The sequence below is a fragment of the Tachyglossus aculeatus genome, chromosome 26, assembly GCF_015852505.1.
Source record: "Tachyglossus aculeatus isolate mTacAcu1 chromosome 26, mTacAcu1.pri, whole genome shotgun sequence".
NCBI lineage: Eukaryota > Metazoa > Chordata > Mammalia > Monotremata > Tachyglossidae > Tachyglossus > Tachyglossus aculeatus.
In genome coordinates, this window is record NC_052091.1 from 4,064,481 (window position 1) to 4,084,647 (window position 20,167).

Here is a 20,167-nt window from a genome sequence, read left to right on the forward strand (position 1 = left end):
TAAGCCGCGTCCAGCCTAGGAGCCTTCGAGCTTTTCCCCCCGGGAGTGGAGCGAATGGAGTGGATCTGATCTTCTAGACGGTGAGCCCACTGTTGGGTAGGGACCGTCTCTAGAAGTTGCCAACTTGGACTTCCCAAGCGCTTAGTCCAGTGCTCTGCACACAGTAAGCGCTCAATAAATACGATTGAATGAATGAATGAATGAATCTTGCCTCCCCATCTCCCGGCGCCTGCCCTCTCTCTTGCCTTCCCTCTCCTCCCCCTCTTGTTTTGGGAATCAAATTCTCCAGCCTCCCAGGGGTGCGATAAGAGCCCCTCCGCAGCCTCCCCCTCCCCTGGCGCCTTGGGTAGGGACCGTCTCTCTATGTTGCCAACTTGGACTTCCCAAGCGCTTAGTCCAGTACTCTGCACACAGTAAGCGCTCAATAAATACGATTGAATGAATGAATGGCTCTTCCCCAGGCAGCTCCCTGCCCCCATCTCCCCCATCCCTCCTCTAGAGCCATCTCCGTGTCGAAGCCCCGACTCCAATCACGACTCCCCAGATCTCTTTCGCGCAGGATAGGTGGGACAATCAATCAATCGATCAGTCGTATCAACAATCAATCATATTTATTGAGTGCTTACTGTGTGCAGAGCACTGTACTAAGCGCTTGGGAAGTGCAATTTGGCAATATATAGAGACGGTCCCTACCCAACAGTGGGCTCACAGTCTAGAAGCGCTTACTGTGTGCAGAGCACTGTACTAAGCGCTTGGGAAGTCCAAGTTGGCAACATAGAGAGATGGTCCCTACCCAACAGCGGGCTCACAGGCTAGAAGGGGGAGACAGACAACAAAACGAAACGTTAACAAAATAAAATAAATAGAAAAGATATGTACAAGTAAAATAAATAGAGTAATAAATCCGTACAAACATATAGGCATATATACAGGTGCTGTGGGGAAGGGAAGGAGGTAAGGAGGGGGGGATGGAGAGGGGGAGAGGAAGGAGGGGGCTCAGTCTGGGAAGGCCTCCTGGAGGAGGTAATCAGTTGTATTTATTGAGCACTTACTGTGTGCAGAGCACTGTACTAAGCGCTTAAGGTAAGGTAAGGCCTTAAGGTAAGGCCGGAGGTTGGCAAGCTGAGCCGCAAGTTGGCCGGGAGAGGAATGCGGGCCTTAGGTCGGGAGAGATGCCATCTTGGGTGGGGGTCACTTCCCAAGCGCGTAGTACAGTGCTCTGCACACAGCGCTCAATAAATACAATTGATTGATAGATTGATTGAAAACCAAAAAAAGCGGCTTCCCCCCAGCCCCCTCCAGGCTCCACAGGAGGTGAACCACACATTCCCCTCGTCCCCCTCTCCATCCCCCCCCATCTTACCTCCTTCCCTTCCCCACAACACCTGTGTATATGTATACATGTTTGTACATATTTATTACTCTATTTATTTATTTTACTTGTACCTATCTATTCTGTTTATTTTATTTTGTTAATATGTTTGGTTTTGTTCTCCATCTCCCTCTTCTAGACTGTGAGCCCGCTGTTGGGTAGGGACCGTCTCTCTATGTTGCCAATTTGTCCGTCCCAAGCGCCTAGTCCAGTGCTCTGCACACAGTAAGCGCTCAATAAATACGATTGATTGATCCCACTGGTCAGGGCTCCGGTGGACTGGCCCGGGAAGGTGGGCAGACGGGGAGCCCGTGGTCCTCCTGGAGGCCTCCCGTTTCCTGAAACATTCCCGGGGTGGAGGGTAACCAGCTCCTTGAGTGCATGGGGATCCTGCAAGCCCCCCACTCGCCAACTCACACACAGACCCTTTCCCTCTGGTCCCCGTCAGGTGCTCCCTTCCCCCTCTCCCTTCTCCCTCCTCCTTTCTCCTCTTTCCATGGGAATTTCAGATAACTGCCTCATGCTCTGGTGTCCGGTTCCGGGTTGGGAAGTGGGGTGGGGGCCGTTGACCCTCTTTCCCGCCCCTCGTCTCCATCCCAGGTCCAGCAAGCAGCTGGGAAAGGGGGGAAGGCAGAAGGGGAAAATCCCTGCCCCTTTCCCCCCCTTCTCCCGGGTGGGCTGGGAGCTTCCCAGCCTCCCACCCTGGTGCCCAGGCTGGATTCATTCATTCAATCGTGAGTGCTTACTGTGTGCAGAGCACTGGACTAAGCGCTTGGGAAGTCCAAGTTGGCAACATCTAGAGACGGTCCCTACCCAACAGTGGGCTCACAGTCTAGAAGAGTAATAAATATGTACAAACATATATACATTCATTCATTCAGTTGTATTTATTGAGCACTTACTGTGTGCAGAGCACTGGACTAAGCGCTTGGGAAGTACAAGTTGGCAACATATAGAGACGGTCCCTACCTAACAGCGGGCTCATGGGCTAGAAGGGGGAGACAGACAACAAAACAAAACATATTAACAAAATCAAATAAATAGAATAAATATGTACAAGTAAAATAGAGTAATAAATATGTACAAACATATATACATTCATTTATTGAGCGCTTACTGTGTGCAGAGCACTGGACTAAGCGCTTGGGAAGTCCAAGTCGGCAACATCTAGAGACGGTCCCTACCCAACAGCGGGTTTCACAGTCTAGAAGGGGGAGACAGACAACAAAACAAAACATATTCACAAAATAAAATAAATAGAATAAATATGTACAAGTAAAATAAATAGAGTAATAAATATGTATAAACCTATATACATTTGTGGTGTACTCAACCAAGCCCTGTACTAAGCGCTGGGGTAGATACAACTCCAGCTGGGATAGAGAAGCAGCGTGGCTCAGTGGAAAGATACATATACACAGCATACATAAGCGCTCAATAAATAACCACCTTTTTTTTTTTTTGGTATTTGTTAAGCGCTTACTGTGTCCCACGCACTGTTCTAAGCGCTGGGGTAGATGTAAAGGTAATCAAATTGTCCCACGCCAGGCTCGCAGTCTTCATCCACATTTTATAGGTGAGGCCCAGGGAAGTGAAGTGACTTGCCCAAGGCTACACAGCATAAATAAGCGCTCAAAAAATAACCACCTTTTTTTCAGTATTTGTTAAGCGCTTACTATGTGCCACGCACTGTTTTAAGCGCTGGGGTAGATATAAGGTAATCAAGTTGTCCCACGCGGGGCTCACAGTCTTCATTCCCATTTTATAGGTGAGGCCCAGAGAAGTGAAGTGACTTTCCCAAGGCCACACAGCATACATAAGCGCTCAATAAAGAACCACCTTTTTTTTTTGGTATTTGTTAAGCGCTTACTATGTGCCACGCACTGTTCTAAGCGCTGGGGTAGATATAAAGGTAATCAAGTTGTCCCACCCGGGGTTCACAGTCTTCATCCGCATTTTATAGGTGAGGCCCAGAGAAGTGAAGTGACTTGCCCAAGGCCACATGGCATACATAAGCACTCAATAAATAACCACCTTTTTTTTTTTGATATTTGTTAAGCGCTTACTATGTGCCAGGCACTGTTCTAAGTGCTGGGGTAGATATAAAGGTAGTCAAATTGTCCCACGTGGGGCTCACAATCTTCATCCGCATTTTATAGGTGAGGCCCAGAGAAGTGAAGTGACTTGCCCAAGGCCACACAGCATACATAAGCGCTCAATAAATAACCACATTTTTTTTTTTGGTATTTGCTAAGCGCTTACTATGTGCCACACACTGTTGTAAGCGCTGGGGTAGATATAAGGTAATCAAGTTGTCCCAAGCTGGGCTCACAGTCTTCATCCGCATTTTATAGCTGAGGCTCAGAGAAGTGAAGTGACTTGCCCAAGGCCACACAGCATAGATAAGCACTCAATAAATAACCACCTTTTTTTTTTGGTGTTTGTTAAGCGCTTACTATGTGCCAGGCACTGTTCTAAGTGCTGGGGTAGATATAAAGGTAATCAAATTGTCCCGTGAGGGGCTCACAGTCTTCATCCGCATTTTATAGGTGAGACCCAGAGAAGTGAAGTGATTTGCCCAAGGCCACACAGCATACATAAGCGCTCAATAAAGAACCACCTTTTTTTTTTTGGTATTTGCTAAGCGCTTACTATGTGCCACACACTGTTCTAAGCGCTGGGGTAGATATAAAGGTAATCAAGTTGTCCCACACTGGACTCACAGTCTTCATCCGCATTTTATAGATGAGGGAACTGAGGCCCAGAGAAGTGAAGTGACTTTCCCAAGGCCACACAGCATACAAGCGGCAGAGCCGGGATTGGTCGTTAGCCTGCCTAGCGGCATGGCCTAGTGGATAGAGCCCCGGCCTGGGAGTTGGAAGGTCGTGGGTTCTAATCCTGGCCCCGCCACTTGTCTGCTGGGTGACCCCGGGCAAGTCCCTTGACTTCTCTGTGCCTCAGTCCCCTCATCTGGAAAATGGGGATCAAGACCGTGAGCCCCGGGTCCAACCCGATTATCTTGTACCTGCCTCAGCCCTTCTGGGCTGTGAGTCCGCTGTTGGGTGTATGTTGCCAACTTGGCCTTCCCAAGCGCTTAGCACAGTGCTCTGCACACAGGAAGCGCTCAATAAATACGACGGAATGACTGAACAGCGCCTGGCACATAGTGAGCACTTAACAAAATACCGTAATAATTATTACGGGTTGCACGACGGCGAGAGGACAAATTCCAGATCAGTGGGATGGTGTGTGGAGGCTTCACCTTTGCCCTTTCCTCTGCCGGGTCTGGCCGGCGGCTCTCGAGTCATTCATTTATCCAGTTGTATTTATTGAGCGCTTACTGTCCGCAGAGCACTGTACTGAGCACTTGGGAGAGTACAAGGTAGCAATAAACTTAACCTCCTTGGGGCTCAGTTAACTCATCTATAAAATGGGGATTAGGACTGTGAGCCCTATGTGGGACAGGGACTATGCCCACCCGTGTAATTAGTATCTATCACAGTGTTTTGCACATAATAATAATAATAATGATAGCATTTGCTAAGCGCTTACTATGTTCAAAGCACTGTTCTAAGCGCTGGGGAGGTTACAGAGTGACCGGGTTGTCCCACGGGGGCAGTTACCTCATCTATAAAATGGGGATTAAAGCTGTGAGCCCTGTGTGGGACAGGGACTATGCCCACCCGTTTAACTTGTACCTATCACAGTGTTTTGCACATAATAATAATAATAATGATGATAGCATTTGTTAAGTGCTTACTAGGTGCAAAGCACTGTTCTAAGCGCTGGGGAGGTTACAGAGTGATCAGGTTGTCCCACGGCGGCAGTTACCTCATCTATAAAATGGGGATTAAGACTGTAAGCCCTATGTAGGACAGTGACTATGCCCACCCATTTAATTTGTACCTATCATAGTGTTTTGCACATAATAATAATAATAATGATAGCATTAGTTAAGCGCTTACTATGTTCAAAGCACTGTTCTAAGCGCTGGGGAGGTTACAAAGTGATCAGGTTGTCCTACAGGGGCAGTTACTATCTATAAATTGGGGATTAAGACTGTGAGCCCTATGTGGGACAGGGACTGTGCCCACCCATTTAACTTGTACCTATCACAGTGTTTTGCACATAATAATAATAATAATAATAATAATAATAATAATAGTAATAGCATTTGTTAAGCGCTTACTATGTTCAAAGCACTGTTCTAAGCGCCGGGGAGGTTACAAAGTGATCTTGTTGTCCCATGGGGGCAGTTACCTCATCTATAAAATGGGGATTAAGACTGTGAGCCCTATGTGGGACAGGGACTATGCCCACCCGTGTAATTTGTATCTATCACAGTGTTTTGCACATAATAATAATAATAATGATAGCATTTGTTGAGCGCTTACTATGTTCAAAGCACTGTTCTAAGCTCTGGGGAGCTTACAAAGTGATCAGGTTGTCCCACGGGGGCAGTTGCCATCTATAAAATGGGGATTAAGACTGTGAGCCCTATGTGGGACAGTGACTATGCCCACCCGTTTAATTTGTACCTATCATAGTGTTTTGCACATAATAATAATAATAATGATAGCATTTGTTAAGCGCTTACTATGTGCAAAGCACTGTTCTAAGCGCTGGGGAAGTTACAAAGTGATCGGGTTGTCCCACGGGGGCAGTTACCTCATCTATAAAATGGGGATTAAGACTGTGAGCCCTATGTGGGACAGTGACTATGCCCACCCGTTTAATTTGTACCTATCATAGTGTTTTGCACATAATAATAATAATGATAGCATTTGTTAAGCGCTTACTATGTTCAAAGCACTGTTCTAAGCGCTGGGGAGGTTACAAAGTGATCAGGTTGTCCTACGGGGGCAGTTACTATCTATAAATTGGGGATTAAGACTGTGAGCCCTATGTGGGACAGGGACTGTGCCCACCCATTTAACTTGTACCTATCACAGTGTTTTGCACATAATAATAATAATAATAATAATAATAATAGCATTTGTTAAGCGCTTACTATGTTCAAAGCACTGTTCTAAGCGCCGGGGAGGTTACAAAGTGATCTTGTTGTCCCATGGGGGCAGTTACCTCATCTATAAAATGGGGATTAAGACTGTGAGCCCTATGTGGGACAGGGACTATGCCCACCCGTGTAATTTGTATCTATCACAGTGTTTTGCACATAATAGTAATAATAATGATAGCATTTGTTGAGCGCTTACTATGTTCAAAGCACTGTTCTAAGCTCTGGGGAGCTTACAAAGTGATCAGGTTGTCCCACGGGGGCAGTTGCCATCTATAAAATGGGGATTAAGACTGTGAGCCCTATGTGGGACAGTGACTATGCCCACCCGTTTAATTTGTACCTATCATAGTGTTTTGCACATAATAATAATAATAATGATAGCATTTGTTAAGCACTTACTATGTGCAAAGCACTGTTCTAAGCGCTGGGGAAGTTACAAAGTGATCGGGTTGTCCCATGGGGGCAGTTACCTCATCTATAAAATGGGGATTAAGACTGTGAGCCCTTTGTGGGACAGTGACTATGCCCACCTGTTTAATTTGTACCTATCATAGTGTTTTGCACATAATAATAATAATAATGATAGCATTTGTTAAGCGCTTACTATGTTCAAAGCACTGTTCTAAGCACTGGAGAGGTTACAGAGTGATCAGGTTGTCCCACGGCGGCAGTTACCTCATCTATAAAATGGGGATTAAAGCTGTGAGCTCTATGTGGGACAGGGACTATTCCCACCCGTTTAACTTGTATCTATCACAGTGTTTTGCACATAATAATAATAATAATAATGATAGCATTTGTTAAGCACTTTATTGAGTGCTTACTGTGTGCAGAGCCCTGTACTAAGTGCTTGGGAAGTACAAGTTGGCAACATACAGAGATGGTCCCTACCCAACAGTGGGCTCACAGTCTAGAAGGGGGAGACAGAGAACAAAACAAAACATATTAACAAAATAAAATAAATAGAATAGATAAGTACAAGTAAAATAAATAAATAAATAGAGTAATAAATCCGCACAAGCATATATCCATATATACAGGTGCTGTGGGGAAGGGAAGGAGGTAAGGTAGGGGGGATGGAGAGGGGGAGGAGGGGGAGAGGAAGGAGGGGGCTCAGTCAGTTTGTCCCACGGGGGGCTCACAGTCTTCATCCCAATTTTACAGATGAAGGAACTGAGGCACAGAGAAGTTAAGCGACTTGCCCAGAGTCACCCAGCTGACAGTTGGCAGAGCCGGGATTTGAACCCATGACCTCGGACTCCAAAGCCCGGGCTCTTTCCACTGAGCCACGCTGCTTCTCCAAATGGGGATTAAGACCGTGACGCGGGACAACCTAATTACCTTGCATCTACCCCAGCGCTTCTAGACTGTGAGCCCACTGTTGGGTAGGGACCGGCTCTATATGTTGCCAGCTCGTACTTCCCAAACGCTTAGTCCAGTGCTCTGCACACAGTAAGCGCTCAATTCATTCATTCATTCAATCGTATTTATTGAGCGCTTACTGTGTGCGGAGCACTGGACTAAGCGCTTGGGAAGTCCAAGCTGGCAACATCTAGAGACGGTCCCTACCCAACAACGGGCTCACAGTCTAGAAGGGGGAGACAGACAACAAAACAAAACATATTAATAAAATAAATAGAATAGATATGTACAGGTAAAATAAATATATAGAGTAATATATATATATATCTATATATCTCTATAGATATATATAGAGAGAGATATATAGATATATAGAGATCTAACTGCTTGGGAAGTCCAAGTTGGCAACATCTAGAGACGGTCCCTGCCCAACAGCGGGCTCACAGTCTAGAAGGGGGAGACAGATGACAAAACAAAACATATTAGCAAAATAAAATAAATAGAATAGATATGTACAGGTAAAATAAATAAATGTATAGAGTAATGTATTGATATATAGATAGATCTAAGCGCTTGGGAAGTCCAAGTTGGCAACATCTAGAGACGGTCCCTACCCAACAGCGGGCTCCCAGTCTAGAAGGGGGAGACAGACAACAAAACAAAACATATTAACAAAATAAAATTAATAGATATGTACAGGTAAAATAAATAATATATAGAGTAATATATTGATATATATATCTATTGATATAATATAACTAATGACCTTGTAACCTCCCCAGCGCTTAGAACAGTGCTTTGCACGTAGTAAGTGCTCAATAAATACGATTGAATGAGTGAATGAGTGAATAGTAAGCGCTTAACAAATACCATCATCATCATTATTATTATTATTGTTATATGAAGAGGGAGGGCATTCCAGGCCGTGGAGGGCCCAGGGTGGGGGCTGGATCTGGGCGATGAGGGCCGCGGGCGGGGGCGGTGACGTGCTTCTCCCCCCGCCCCGGCCGCAGGTGGGCTAGACTCCCCCCGCCGCCACCATGTTCAGCAAGAAGAAGAAGCGCCTGGAGATCTCGGCCCCGTCCAACTTCGAGCACCGGGTCCACACGGGCTACGACCAGCGGGAGCAGAAGTTCACCGGGCTGCCGCGCCAATGGCAGGGCATCATCGAGGAGTCGGCCAAGCGGCCCAAACCTCTCGTCGACCCCGTCTGCATCACCGCTATCCAGCGTGGCAACCAAAAGGTGCAGCCGACGGCCCTTCCCCCTCCCTCCTGCCATCCCACCGTCCCTCCCTCCTCCCATCCCACCGTCCCTCCCTCCTCCCACCCCACCGTCCCTCCCTCCTCCCATCCCACCGTCCCTCCCTCCTCCCACCCCACCGTCCCTCCCTCCTTCCACCCCACCGTCCCTTCCTCCTCCCATCCCACCGTCCCTCCCTCCTCCCACCCCACCGTCCCTCCCTCCTGCCACCCCACCGTCCCTCCCTCTTGCCACCCCACCGTCCCTCCCTCCTGCCATCCCACCGTCCCTCCCCCTTCCCATCCCACCGTCCCTCCCTCCTCCCATCCCACCGTCCCTCCCCCTTCCCATCCCACCGTCCCTCCCTCCTCCCATCCCACCGTCCCTCCCTCCTCCCATCCCACCGTCCCTTCCTCTTCCCATCCCACCGTCCCTCCCTCTTCCAATCCCACCATCCCTCCCTCCTCCCATTCCACTGTCCCTCCCTCCTCCCACCCCACCATCATCTCCCGTGGTCCTGCCACGGCCATTCTCGTTGTTTGCGTGTCTGCCCGTCTGCCCCGGTCTCTGGTCCCTGGAGGGCGGGAGCGGAGTGGGAGGGAGCGAGGGGAGAACTCAGACCAGCAAAGTCCCCCCGGGGGGACGTTGGGAATCTCCTCTGAGGACGCGGCTCCAGGGGGGGATGAGGATCAGAGGTTTAGGTTGATTCTGAACTTCATTCGGTCAGCCATATTATTACAATAATAATGGCATTTATCAATCAATCAATCAATCGTATTTATTGAGCGCTTACTGTGTGCAGAGCACTGGACTAAGCTTGGCTAAGTCAAGCACTGGGCTAAGCTTGGGAAGTCAAAGTTGGCAACATAGAGAGACGGTCCCTACCCAACAGTGGGCTCACAGTCTAGAAGGGGGAGGCAGGGAACAAAACAAAACATATTAACAAAATAAAATAAATAGAATAGGTATGTACAAGTAAAATAAAATAAATAGAGTAATAAATATGTACAAACATATATACAGGTGCTCTGGGGAAGGGAAGGAGGTAAGGCGGGGGGGATGGGGAGGGGGAGGAGGGGGAGAGGAAGGAGGGGGCTCAGTCTGGGAAGGCCTCCTGGAGGAAATGAGCTCTCAGTAGGGCCTTGAAGGGCTTATTAAGCGCTTACTACGTGCAAAGCACTGTTCTAAGCGCTGGGGTGGTTACAATAATAATAATGGTATTTGTTAAGTGCTTACTATGTGCAAAGCACTGTTCTAAGCGCTGGGGTGGTTGCAAGGTGATCAGGTTGTCCCACGGGGGGCTCACGGTCTTCATCCCCATTTGACAGATGAGGGAACTGAGGCACAGAGAAATTAAGTGACTTTCCCAAAGTCACCCAGCTGACAACTGGCGGAGCCGGGATTTGACCTCCGTCTCTCTGTATGTTGCCAACTTGGACTTCCCAAGCGCTTAGTCCAGTGCTCTGCACACAGTAAGCGCTCAATAAATACGATTGAATGAATGAATGAATGACTCCCAAGCCCGGGCTCCCGCCACTGAGCCACACTGCTTCTCTTTTGAGCGCTTACTTTGCACAAAGCACTGTACTAAGCACGTGGGAGAGTACACTATAGCAGCAAACCGATACATGAGAAGCAGCGTGGCTCAGTGGAAAGAGCCCAGGCTTTGGAGTCAGAGGTCATGGGTTCAAATCCCGGCTCCGCCAGTTGTCAGCCGGGTGACTTTGGGCAAGTCACTTCACTTCTCTAGCCCACTGTTGGGTAGGGACTGTCTCTGTATGTTCCAGCTTGGACTTCCCAAGCGCTTAGTCCAGTGCTCTGCACACAGTAAGCGCTCAATAAATGCGATTGATTGATTGATTGAGTCCGAGGGCGATACCAGGCCGAGCGGAGGGGCCTTCCCAGGACGGAAGCCCGAACGGGGAGAGCGGTGGGTTCCCTGGCCCGGTCTGGCCCGGCTTCCTGGATCCCGGCTCCCGGCAGCTGGAATTACGGGTTTCACTTCCTGGGCGCCGGGACCTAACCAGACTCCCTCCCGCCCCCCGGGCAGGCGAGACGTCGCTCGGCCTCCCAGCCGGCCGGCCACACCGGTTCTGCCGGAACACCTGGCTGCCTCCTAATCCTCCCAATCGCCTTTCCCCACCTCCCCTCCCTCACCGGCTCACCGCTTCATTCACTCATTCATCCATCCAGTCGTATTTATTGAGCACTTACTGTGTGCAGAGCACTGCACTGATAATAATAATAGTAATAATAATAAAGGCATTTGTTAAGCGCTTACTATGTGCAAAGCCCCGTTCTGAGCACTGGGGAGGTTACAAGGTGTTCAGGTTGTCCCACCGGGGGCTCACAGTCTTCATCCCCATTTTAATAATACTAATGTTGGCATTTGTTAAGCGCTTACTAGGTGCAAAGCCCTGTTCTAAGCGCTGGGGAGGTTACAAGGTGTTCAGGGAATCCAGAGGGGTTGGGTTGTGGCCCTTGCCCCTTTCTCCCCCTCCTCGCCCCCCAAGTTGCCGTGGCAGTAGTGGGGCCGAGGGGCGTGCGGGGGAGTTGGGTGAGGGCCAGGAGCTAGGCTGGACGCTCTTTGGAGCTCCTCCCGCAGCTAGGGGTGAGGGCAGGGGGCTGCCCAGAGAGCAGGGACTTCCAGTGTAGGAGGCACACCCCCTCCCCAGGCCAGACTGGGGGCTCGGGGGTGGGGGGCGGATCAGCATAATAATAATAATGATGGCATTTATTAATCAATCAATCAATCAATCAATCGTATTTATTGAGCGCTTACTATGTGCAGAGCACTGTACTAAGCGCTTGGGAAGTACAAATTGGCATCACATAGAGACAGTCCCTACCCAACAGTGGGCTCACAGTCTAAAAGGGGGAGACAGAGAACAGAACCAAACATACCAACAAAATAAAATAAGTAGGATAGAAATGTACAAGTAAAATAAATAAATAAATAAATAAATAGAGTAATAAATATGTACAACCATATATACATATATACAGGTGCTGTGGGGAAGGGAAGGAGGTAAGACGGGGGGATGGAGAGGGGGACGAGGGGGAGAGGAAAGAAGGGGCTCAGTCTGGGAAGGCCTCCTGGAGGAGGTGAGCTCTCAGCAGGGCCTTGAAGGGAGGAAGAGAGCTAGCTTGGCGGATGGGCAGAGGGATTGGGGGCATTCCAGGCCCGGGGGGTGACGTGGGCCGGGGGTCGATGGCGGGACAGGCGAGAACGAGGTACGGTGAGGAGATTAGCGGTGGAGGAGCGGAGGGTGCGGGCTGGGCTGGAGAAGGAGAGAAGCGCTTACTATGTGCGGCCCCACCGGCTGGGGAGGTTACAGGGTGACCAGGTGGTCCCACGGGGGGCTCCCACTCTCAATCTTAAAGAGAAGCAGCGTGGCCCAATGGAAAGAGCCCGGGATTTGAAGTCAGAGGTCATGGTCCAAACCCCGGCTCCACCAACTCAGCTGGGTGACTTTGGGCAAGTCACTTCACTGCTCTGGGCCTCAGTGACCTCGTCTGTAAAATGGGGATGAAGACGGCGAGCCCCCCAGTGGGACAACCTGATCACCTTGTAAACCCCCCTGCGCTTAGAACAGTGCTTGGCACATAGTAAGCGCTTAACAAATGCCATTATTATCATTATTATTAATATCATTATTGTTATCAATATGTCATTATTATTAATCCCCATTTGACAGATGAGGTCACTGGGGCCCAGAGAAGTGAAGTGACTTGCCCAAAGTCACCCAGCGGACAATTGGCGGAGCCGGGATTTGAACCCATGAGGGGATATGAGCATATGAGGGGTGGGGGAATCATTATCATTATTATTATCAATATGTCATTGTTATTAATCCCCATTTGACAGATGAGGTCACTGAGGCCCAGAGAAGTGAAGTGACTTGCCCAAAGTCACCCAGCGGACAATTGGCGGAGCCGGGATTTGAACCCATGAGGGGATATGAGCATATGAGGGGTGGGGGAGTGGGAAAAATAACTATTTCCAGCCAGGGGAGATGGACGGAGGCCCAGCTGTGGGCACCGGGCATCCAACTTGTACTTCCCAAGCGCTTAGTACAGTGCTCTGTACACAGTAAGCGCTCAATAAATACGATTGATTGATTGCTATGCTGGAGGGTCTGTCCCCGCTGGTGGGGCAGGGGCAGAGACTGGGGCCCTCTGCTCCCCTCTCAATCAATCAATCGTATTTATTGAGCGCTTACTGTGTGCAGAGCACTGTACTAAGCGCTTGGGAAGTACAAGCTGGCAATATATAGAGACAGTCCCTACCCAACAGTGGGCTCTCCTCCCTTCTCCTCATCCCCAGACCCACAGGAGAGGCAAGCCTGACCCCGCCTCGGGGGGTCTTCGGGCCGGCGCCGCCCCCGTCTCCGCCGCTCAAACGGAGCGGCCACAGGGACGCCCAGTCCAGCCGCCACCCGCCAATTTGCTCGACCCCAAATTACACCCTGGCGCGGCCGCTTCCTCCCTTCCTCAGGCTGCGATGGCGAGGACCAGTGGAGCGGGAGGGGAAGGGGGACGTCTCTGGCCGGGGGGCGGAGCGGGGGCTAGCCGCGGGGTCGGCCGGACACGGGGGTCTCCGGAAATTATCGTCCCGAGGGACGTACCCTCCCTCCCGGTAGCGGCCCTCACCCTTCCACCAGGCATCTCATTCTCCCTCCCTGTGTTCTTTTCGATTTTGTCCGTGTGTTTGTGTGTGTGCGCGCTTGTGCGTGTTGTGTCATCGTGTCGTCCCCCCCCCCCCCCCGCCACGCGTGTGCTCGTGTGCATGTGGGCGCGGGCCGTTGGGGCCGCCCAGACCATCGTGCGAGGGAACAAGGCGCCGAAGGACGGGGCCCTGACGCTGCTGCTGGAGGACTTTGAGAATATGTCGGTGACGCGGTCCAACTCCCTGCGTCGGGACAGCCCCCCCTGCCCGCCTCGCCGGGACCCCCCGGCCCAGGAGAACGGGCTGGCCGGGGTCCGGCCCCCGGCGCCCCGGGCCTCCTCCCAGCAGCCCCGGGGCCAGGAGCCCGCGCCCCCCGAGTACCCCAAGCCCCCGCCCGAGGGCAGGACCGGAGCCCCCGAGCGGGGCGGGCGGAGGGACCCCCCGGGCGAGGGGGCCGGGCGGCCGGCCCGGCGGGAGGGGCCCGAGAAGAGGCCCAAGTCGTCGTACGCCGGCGGGGCCGGCAGCCCCCAGCCCCCCCGGGACAAGCGGCCCCTGTCGGGCCCCAGTCTGGGCACCCCCCACCTCCCGGCCCCCGGCGGCGCGGCTCAGACGGCCCGGCAGGGCGGACGGCCCTTTAACACGTACCCGCGTGCCGACACGGACCCCGGCCGGGGCTCGGCCCCCCAGGTAACCCCCGCCTCTCTCCCCCGGCCCCCGGAGCGCCTGGGGGAGCGTCTCGCCCCCTCGTGCTCCCCCCCATCCGCCGGGGAGCTGCGTCTCTGCTCGCCCAGACCACTGGCTTCAGCCTCCGCACCCCGCCGCCCCTCCTCTCGTCTCTGTCCGCCTTCCATCCCATCCGTCCTCCGGCTCGTCTGTCCGTCTGTCTGACCGTCTGTCTGTCTGGAGCTCGGGGAGCTTCTGGGCACCGGGACGGGGGTCCCCTCTTCCTCCTTTCTCCTCTTTCCTCTCCCTCCTCCTCCTCCCGTTCCTGTCCCACGCCCCCTCACCCCCATCCCTGCAGGTGCCGGGACCAGGCTGCTCCCCACCCCCCGGCCGCCCACCCACCCCCTCACTCGCGCTCCCCTCTTTCCCTCCCGCAGGGGGAATCCGGGCCGGGCCGGGCCCACGAAACGGCCTCCAACGGCCCCGCCGGCGGCCCGCCCTCCTCCCGGGGGCCGCCCCGCGCCCGGCAGGCCGCCGAGCCGTCCGTCCGGGGCCCGGCCCCGCCCGCCTCGGACCCCCACCCGGCCCGCGGGGTCCCGCCGGGGCCCCAGCCCCCCCCCGGCCGCCGGGCCGCCGCAGCCGCGCTCGCCGCAGCGCGTGTCGCACGAGCAGTTCCGCGCGGCGCTGCAGATGGTGGTGGACCCCGGCGACCCCCGCTCCGACCTGGACAACTTCATCAAGATCGGCGAGGGCTCCACCGGCGTCGTCTGCATCGCCACCGTCCGGAGCAGCGGCGAGCTCGTGGCCGTCAAAAAGATGGACCTGAGGAAGCAGCAGCGCCGGGAGCTGCTCTTCAATGAGGTCGGCGGGGGCCGAGGCCCAGGCGGGACGGGGTGGGGGGCCGAGGCCGGGAGCGGGGCGCGGAGGAGGGCCCGTCCACCGGTCCCAGCCAGGGTTCCAACCCGCCAACCCCATCTGGCCCTCCTCTCGGCCAGTGCCCTTCCAGCCCTCCCGTTGCCCAGGGCCCCGTTTGGCCGTTCTGTTGCCCCGTTCCCCATCTGGCCCCACTGTTGCCCGGTGGCCCGGTCCGGCCCAGCTGTTGCTCAGTGACCCCCTCCGGCCCAGTAGTTGCCCGGTCGCCCCGTCCAGTCCCACTGTTGCCCGGTGCTGCATCCGGCCCTGCTGTTGCCCAGCAGCCTGGTCCGGCCCAGCGGTTGCCCGGTTGCCCCGTCCAGTCCCGCTGTTGCCCGGCACCGCGTCCGGTCCCACTGTTGCCCGGCGACCCGGTCCGGCCCAGCGGTCGCCCAGATGCCCCGTCCAATCCCGCTGTTGCCCGGCACCCCATCCAAACCTGCTGTTCTCCGGCAACCCGATCCCGCCCCGCCGTTGCCCAGTTGCCCCGTCCGGTCTCGCCGTTGCCCAGTTCCCCTTCCAGCCCTGCTATGGCCAGGTGCCCCTGTGGGCCAGAAGCCCAGCAGGCACCCCGTCCAACCCTGCTGTTTTCCGGCAGCCCGATCCCGCCCCGCCGTTGCCCAGTTGCCCCGTCCGGTCTCGCCGTTGCCCAGTTCCCCATCCAGCCCTGCTATGGCCAGGTGCCCCCGTGGGCCAAGAGCCCAGCAGGCCCTGCTTGGAGCTCCCCGCTCACTGCCCACCCGAAGCCCCTTTTCTGCCCGCCCAGTAGCTCCCAGGGCAGGGCTGCTGCTGGCCGAAGCGGCTGAGCCCTCACCCCCACCGTCGGCCCCTCCACAGGTGGTGATCATGCGGGACTATCAGCACGAGAATGTGGTGGAGCTCTACAACAGCTACTTGGTGGGCGACGAGCTGTGGGTGGTCATGGAGTTCCTGGAGGGAGGGGCCCTCACCGACATCGTCACTCACACCAGGTGCGTGGGATGAGGGGGACACCATCACCCCCGGGACGCGGGGGACAGAGAGCTCCCGGGACCGACCCCAGCCGGGTTTGGCGCTGCTGACGTGGGTAGGGGGAGGAGAGGGGTCGGCTTCCAGATCGAAGACTTCCTCCCTCTCTTTCCTTCCCTCCCTCCCTCTCTCCGTCCCCCAGGATGAACGAGGAGCAGATCGCGGCCGTGTGCCTGGCGGTCCTGAAGGCGCTGTCTGTCCTCCACGCCCAGGGAGTCATCCACCGCGACATCAAGAGCGACTCCATCCTGCTGACCCACGACGGCAGGGTGAGGGCGGGCCGGGGGCCGGGGGGAGCCCGGGAGCGTCTCCTTCCTCAGCATTTCCGGCTCCGATCGGAGGCCCTCCCCCCGACCCCACTCATCTCTCCCCAGGTGAAGCTGTCGGACTTCGGCTTCTGTGCGCAGGTGAACAAGGAGGTGCCACGCAGGAAGTCGCTGGTGGGGACCCCGTATTGGATGGCCCCCGAACTCATCTCCCGCTTACCCTACGGGCCCGAGGTGAGGCCGGAGGGGATGGGGACCGGGGCCCGGGCCCAGCCCCAACCCACAGACATCCCCCTGAGCTGTGGGGCCTCCCATCCCGCACCCTGGGCTTGCCGCCACCATCCCCTCTGTCCATCCCCCAGGTGGACATCTGGTCGCTGGGAGTGATGGTGATCGAGATGGTGGACGGGGAGCCCCCCTACTTCAATGAGCCGCCCCTGAAGGCAATGAAGATGATTCGCGACAACCTTCCCCCCAAGCTGAAAAACATCCACAAGGCAAGGCCCCCTCGGGCACGGGGTTTGGAGGGAGTGGGGACCCTCTCCGCCTGCCCCCCGGGCTGTTTGGTCACCTACAACGGACTCTGCGGGTCCCAGGAGGTGGGGCGGGGGGTGGGAGTGGGATGGCCCTGAGCGTCCGTCCCCCACCGTGGTAGAGTACGGACCGCCCCGTCTGTGGGAGGTTGCGGGAGGGAAGGCCCAGGTGGTCCTGCCCCCGCGCTGAGGGGCCGAGGGGGGGATCAAGATGGAGTCACCGCGGCCCGGAGCCGCCCGGCACCGGGACCCAGGCTGAGAGCGGGCCGGCCCAGCCCCCTGAGCCCAGGCGTGTGCCGGACACTGAGACGGGGGCCGGTGACGGAAGGAGGGAGGAGAGATGGGGCTCGGCCCAACTGAGGGGGTGGCAGAAGGAGAGGGTTCCCCCCCCCCCCCCCCAGGTCATCCCCCTCTCTTCCCCCTCACAGTCTTTTAGACTGTGAGCCCACTGTTGGGTAGGGACTGTCTCTATATGTTGCCAACTTGTACTTCCCAAACGCTTAGTCCAGTGCTCTGCACACAGTAAGCGCTCAATAAATACGATTGAGTGATTGATTCCCCTTCCTCCCCGTCCCCTCCGGTTAGGTGTCTCCATCCATGAAGGGCTTCCTGGACCGGCTGTTGGTGCGGGACCCAGCCCAGAGGGCCACGGCCAACGAACTGCTGAAGCACCCGTTCCTGGGCAAGGCCGGGCCCCCGGCCAGCATCGTCCCGCTCATGCGGCAGAACCGGATGAGATGAGGGCGGCCGCCCCCCGGCCCCCCTCCCCGCACCAAAGACAACGGAGACGAGGCGGCGGGCGGGGGCGGGGACGGAGGGGAGGGAGCTCGGATCCTCCGGCCCATTCCCACTCCCCCTTCCCCCTTCTCCAGGACCGATGTTCCCGGCTTCCAGCCCTCCCCCGATTCCCAGCCCCAAATCTCAGCGAGGCGGGGACGCGAGGCCTTCTCTTCTCCCCGACATCTGGTCCTGTTGGCCAAAATCTCCGGGTACGGGGCTGGGTGGGGGCACCCTGGCCTGCTCGGCTGGGGTCTTTACTACTGAGAAGGGGCCGGACTGTGTTTTTAGCGAGGGCTCTGCCAGCCCCAACCCCCCGGGCCTATTCCACGCTGACCCCCTCCAAGCCGGTGGCGGCCCGGCCCGGCTCACTCGACACTGGAAACCCGAGGGTCCCGGCCCCAGTTCACCCCCTGGGCCCTGGCGGGGGTCCCGGACACAAAGCCGGGACGTTAACGGAGGCGGGCAGCGGGTGGGTACGTCTGGGTCAAAAAAGCAGCAGGAGGAGCATCCCCGGGGTACGGAGCACCGAGTGGGCAGCGCGTGTGTGTGGGTGTGCACCTGTTTAACTCCACGGCCCCCAGCCGGCCCCTGCTCTGGGGTCTGGATTTAACTCGAAGGCCCCGGCTCAGGTGGGGTGGGGACCCCCGGATCCCCCCATCCCGCGCCCCTCGCCGGCGTTCTAGGATTGGAGGGCGGGGGGCTGGCAGGCCGGGCGTCTACTGAAAATGACTACTGATCTCTGCAGGTTTCCTCGTTTTTACAAAGATATTTATATTGTCATTTTGTAACCCCTGCAGTCCTCTTCCCCCTGCCCCCCCCCCCCACCCCCCCCACCCCGTAATGTCCCTGAGGAACTTTTGCCACTCTGGATTTTATTTGATTTTGTGACCAGGCAGGGAAGCCCGGTTAATTTTCCAATTAAAGCGGTTTTTTTTGTTGGTTTTGTTTTTGAGAGGAGACTGGGCTGTGATTCGGGGGCCTGGGGGTGGCGGAGGGGGAGGGCCGGGGTCCGTCCGTCCGTCCGTCTACGCACTTCGTCCCCTCAGCTCCCCTCCGCTAGTTGTCTGGATGGAGCAGGCCCTTTGGGGGTCTTGGAGAGACAACAGCCCCCCATTCCACCCTAGACAGGCCCTCACACCCGCCCACTCAGGATTTTACCCCATCCAATAATAATGTTAGTATTTGTTAAGCGCTTACTATGTGCCAGGCACTGTTCTAAGCGCTGGGGTCGATACAAGGTAATCAAGTTGTCCCAAGTGGGGCTCACAGTCTTCATCCCCAGGGGCAGTCCTTGCCCCTTTGGTTTTCAGGTCACACTGCTAAGCATTTAGATCATAAGGAAATTTACTTTCACCCAGGGTGTCTTTTCTGAATCCCATCCACCCCTACCCTTCTTCTTTTTTTTTTTTAATGGTTTTTGTTAAGCACTTACTATGTGCTGGGTACTGTACTAAGTACTGGGATAGATACAAGCTCATAAGGTTGGACGCAGATCAATCAATCAGTCAATCAATCAGTCGTATTTATTGAGCGCTTACTGTGTGCAGAACACTACTAATTAATAAATCAATCGTATTTATTGAGCGCTTACTGTGTGCAGAGCACTGGACTAAGCGCTTGGGAAGTACAAGTTGGCAACATATAGAGACGGTCCCTACCCAACAGTGGGCTCACAGTCTAAAAGGGGAGACAGAGAACAAAACCAAACATGCTAACAAAATAAAATAAATAGATATGTACAAGTAAAATAAATATAAATTTAATTCTAAATCATTTAATTTTATTTGACACCTGTCTGTTTGACACCTTTCTATATGTTTTGTTGTCTGTCTCCGCCTTCTAGACTGTGAGCCTGCTGTTGGGTAGGGACCGTCTCTAGATGTTGCCGACTTGGACTTCCCAAGCGCTTAGTCCAGTGCTCTGCATGCAGTAAGCGCTCAATAAATACGATTGAATGAATGAATCCCCATTTTACAGATGAGGTCACTGAGGGATGGAGAATTTTTATTTATTTTATTTGTACATATTTATTCTATTTATTTTGTTAATATGTTTTGTTCTCTGTCTCCCCCTTCTAGACTGTGAGCCCACTGTTCAGTAGGGACTGTCTCTATGTTGCCAACTTGTACTTCCCAAGCGCTTAGTACAGTGCTGTGCACACTGTAAGCGCTCCGTAAATACGATTGAATGAATGAATCCCCATTTTACAGATGAGGTCACTGAGGGACGGAGACTTTTTATTTATTTTATTTGTACATATTTATTTTATTTTGTTAATATGTTTTGTTCTCTGTCTCCCCCTTCTAGACTGTGAGCCCACTGTTGGGTAGGGACCGTCTCT

The 20,167-nt window shown here is 54.3% G+C and overlaps 1 protein-coding gene across 1 annotated transcript in view; it reads left to right on the top strand.

Annotated features, from left to right (window-relative positions):
• Positions 1 to 18,778, top strand: part of PAK4 (p21 (RAC1) activated kinase 4) — a 34,281-nt gene extending 15,503 nt beyond the window's left edge. Inside the window, 9 exon segments of the mRNA XM_038767028.1 lie at positions 8,768 to 8,998; positions 13,815 to 14,351; positions 14,765 to 14,904; positions 14,906 to 15,188; positions 16,077 to 16,210; positions 16,390 to 16,516; positions 16,622 to 16,747; positions 16,876 to 17,010; positions 17,632 to 18,778. Of these exon segments, the coding sequence (XP_038622956.1) occupies positions 8,795 to 8,998; positions 13,815 to 14,351; positions 14,765 to 14,904; positions 14,906 to 15,188; positions 16,077 to 16,210; positions 16,390 to 16,516; positions 16,622 to 16,747; positions 16,876 to 17,010; positions 17,632 to 17,787 (1,842 nt within the window). The 5' untranslated portion in view covers positions 8,768 to 8,794 and the 3' untranslated portion in view covers positions 17,788 to 18,778.
• The last annotated feature ends 1,389 nt before the right edge of the window (positions 18,779 to 20,167 follow it).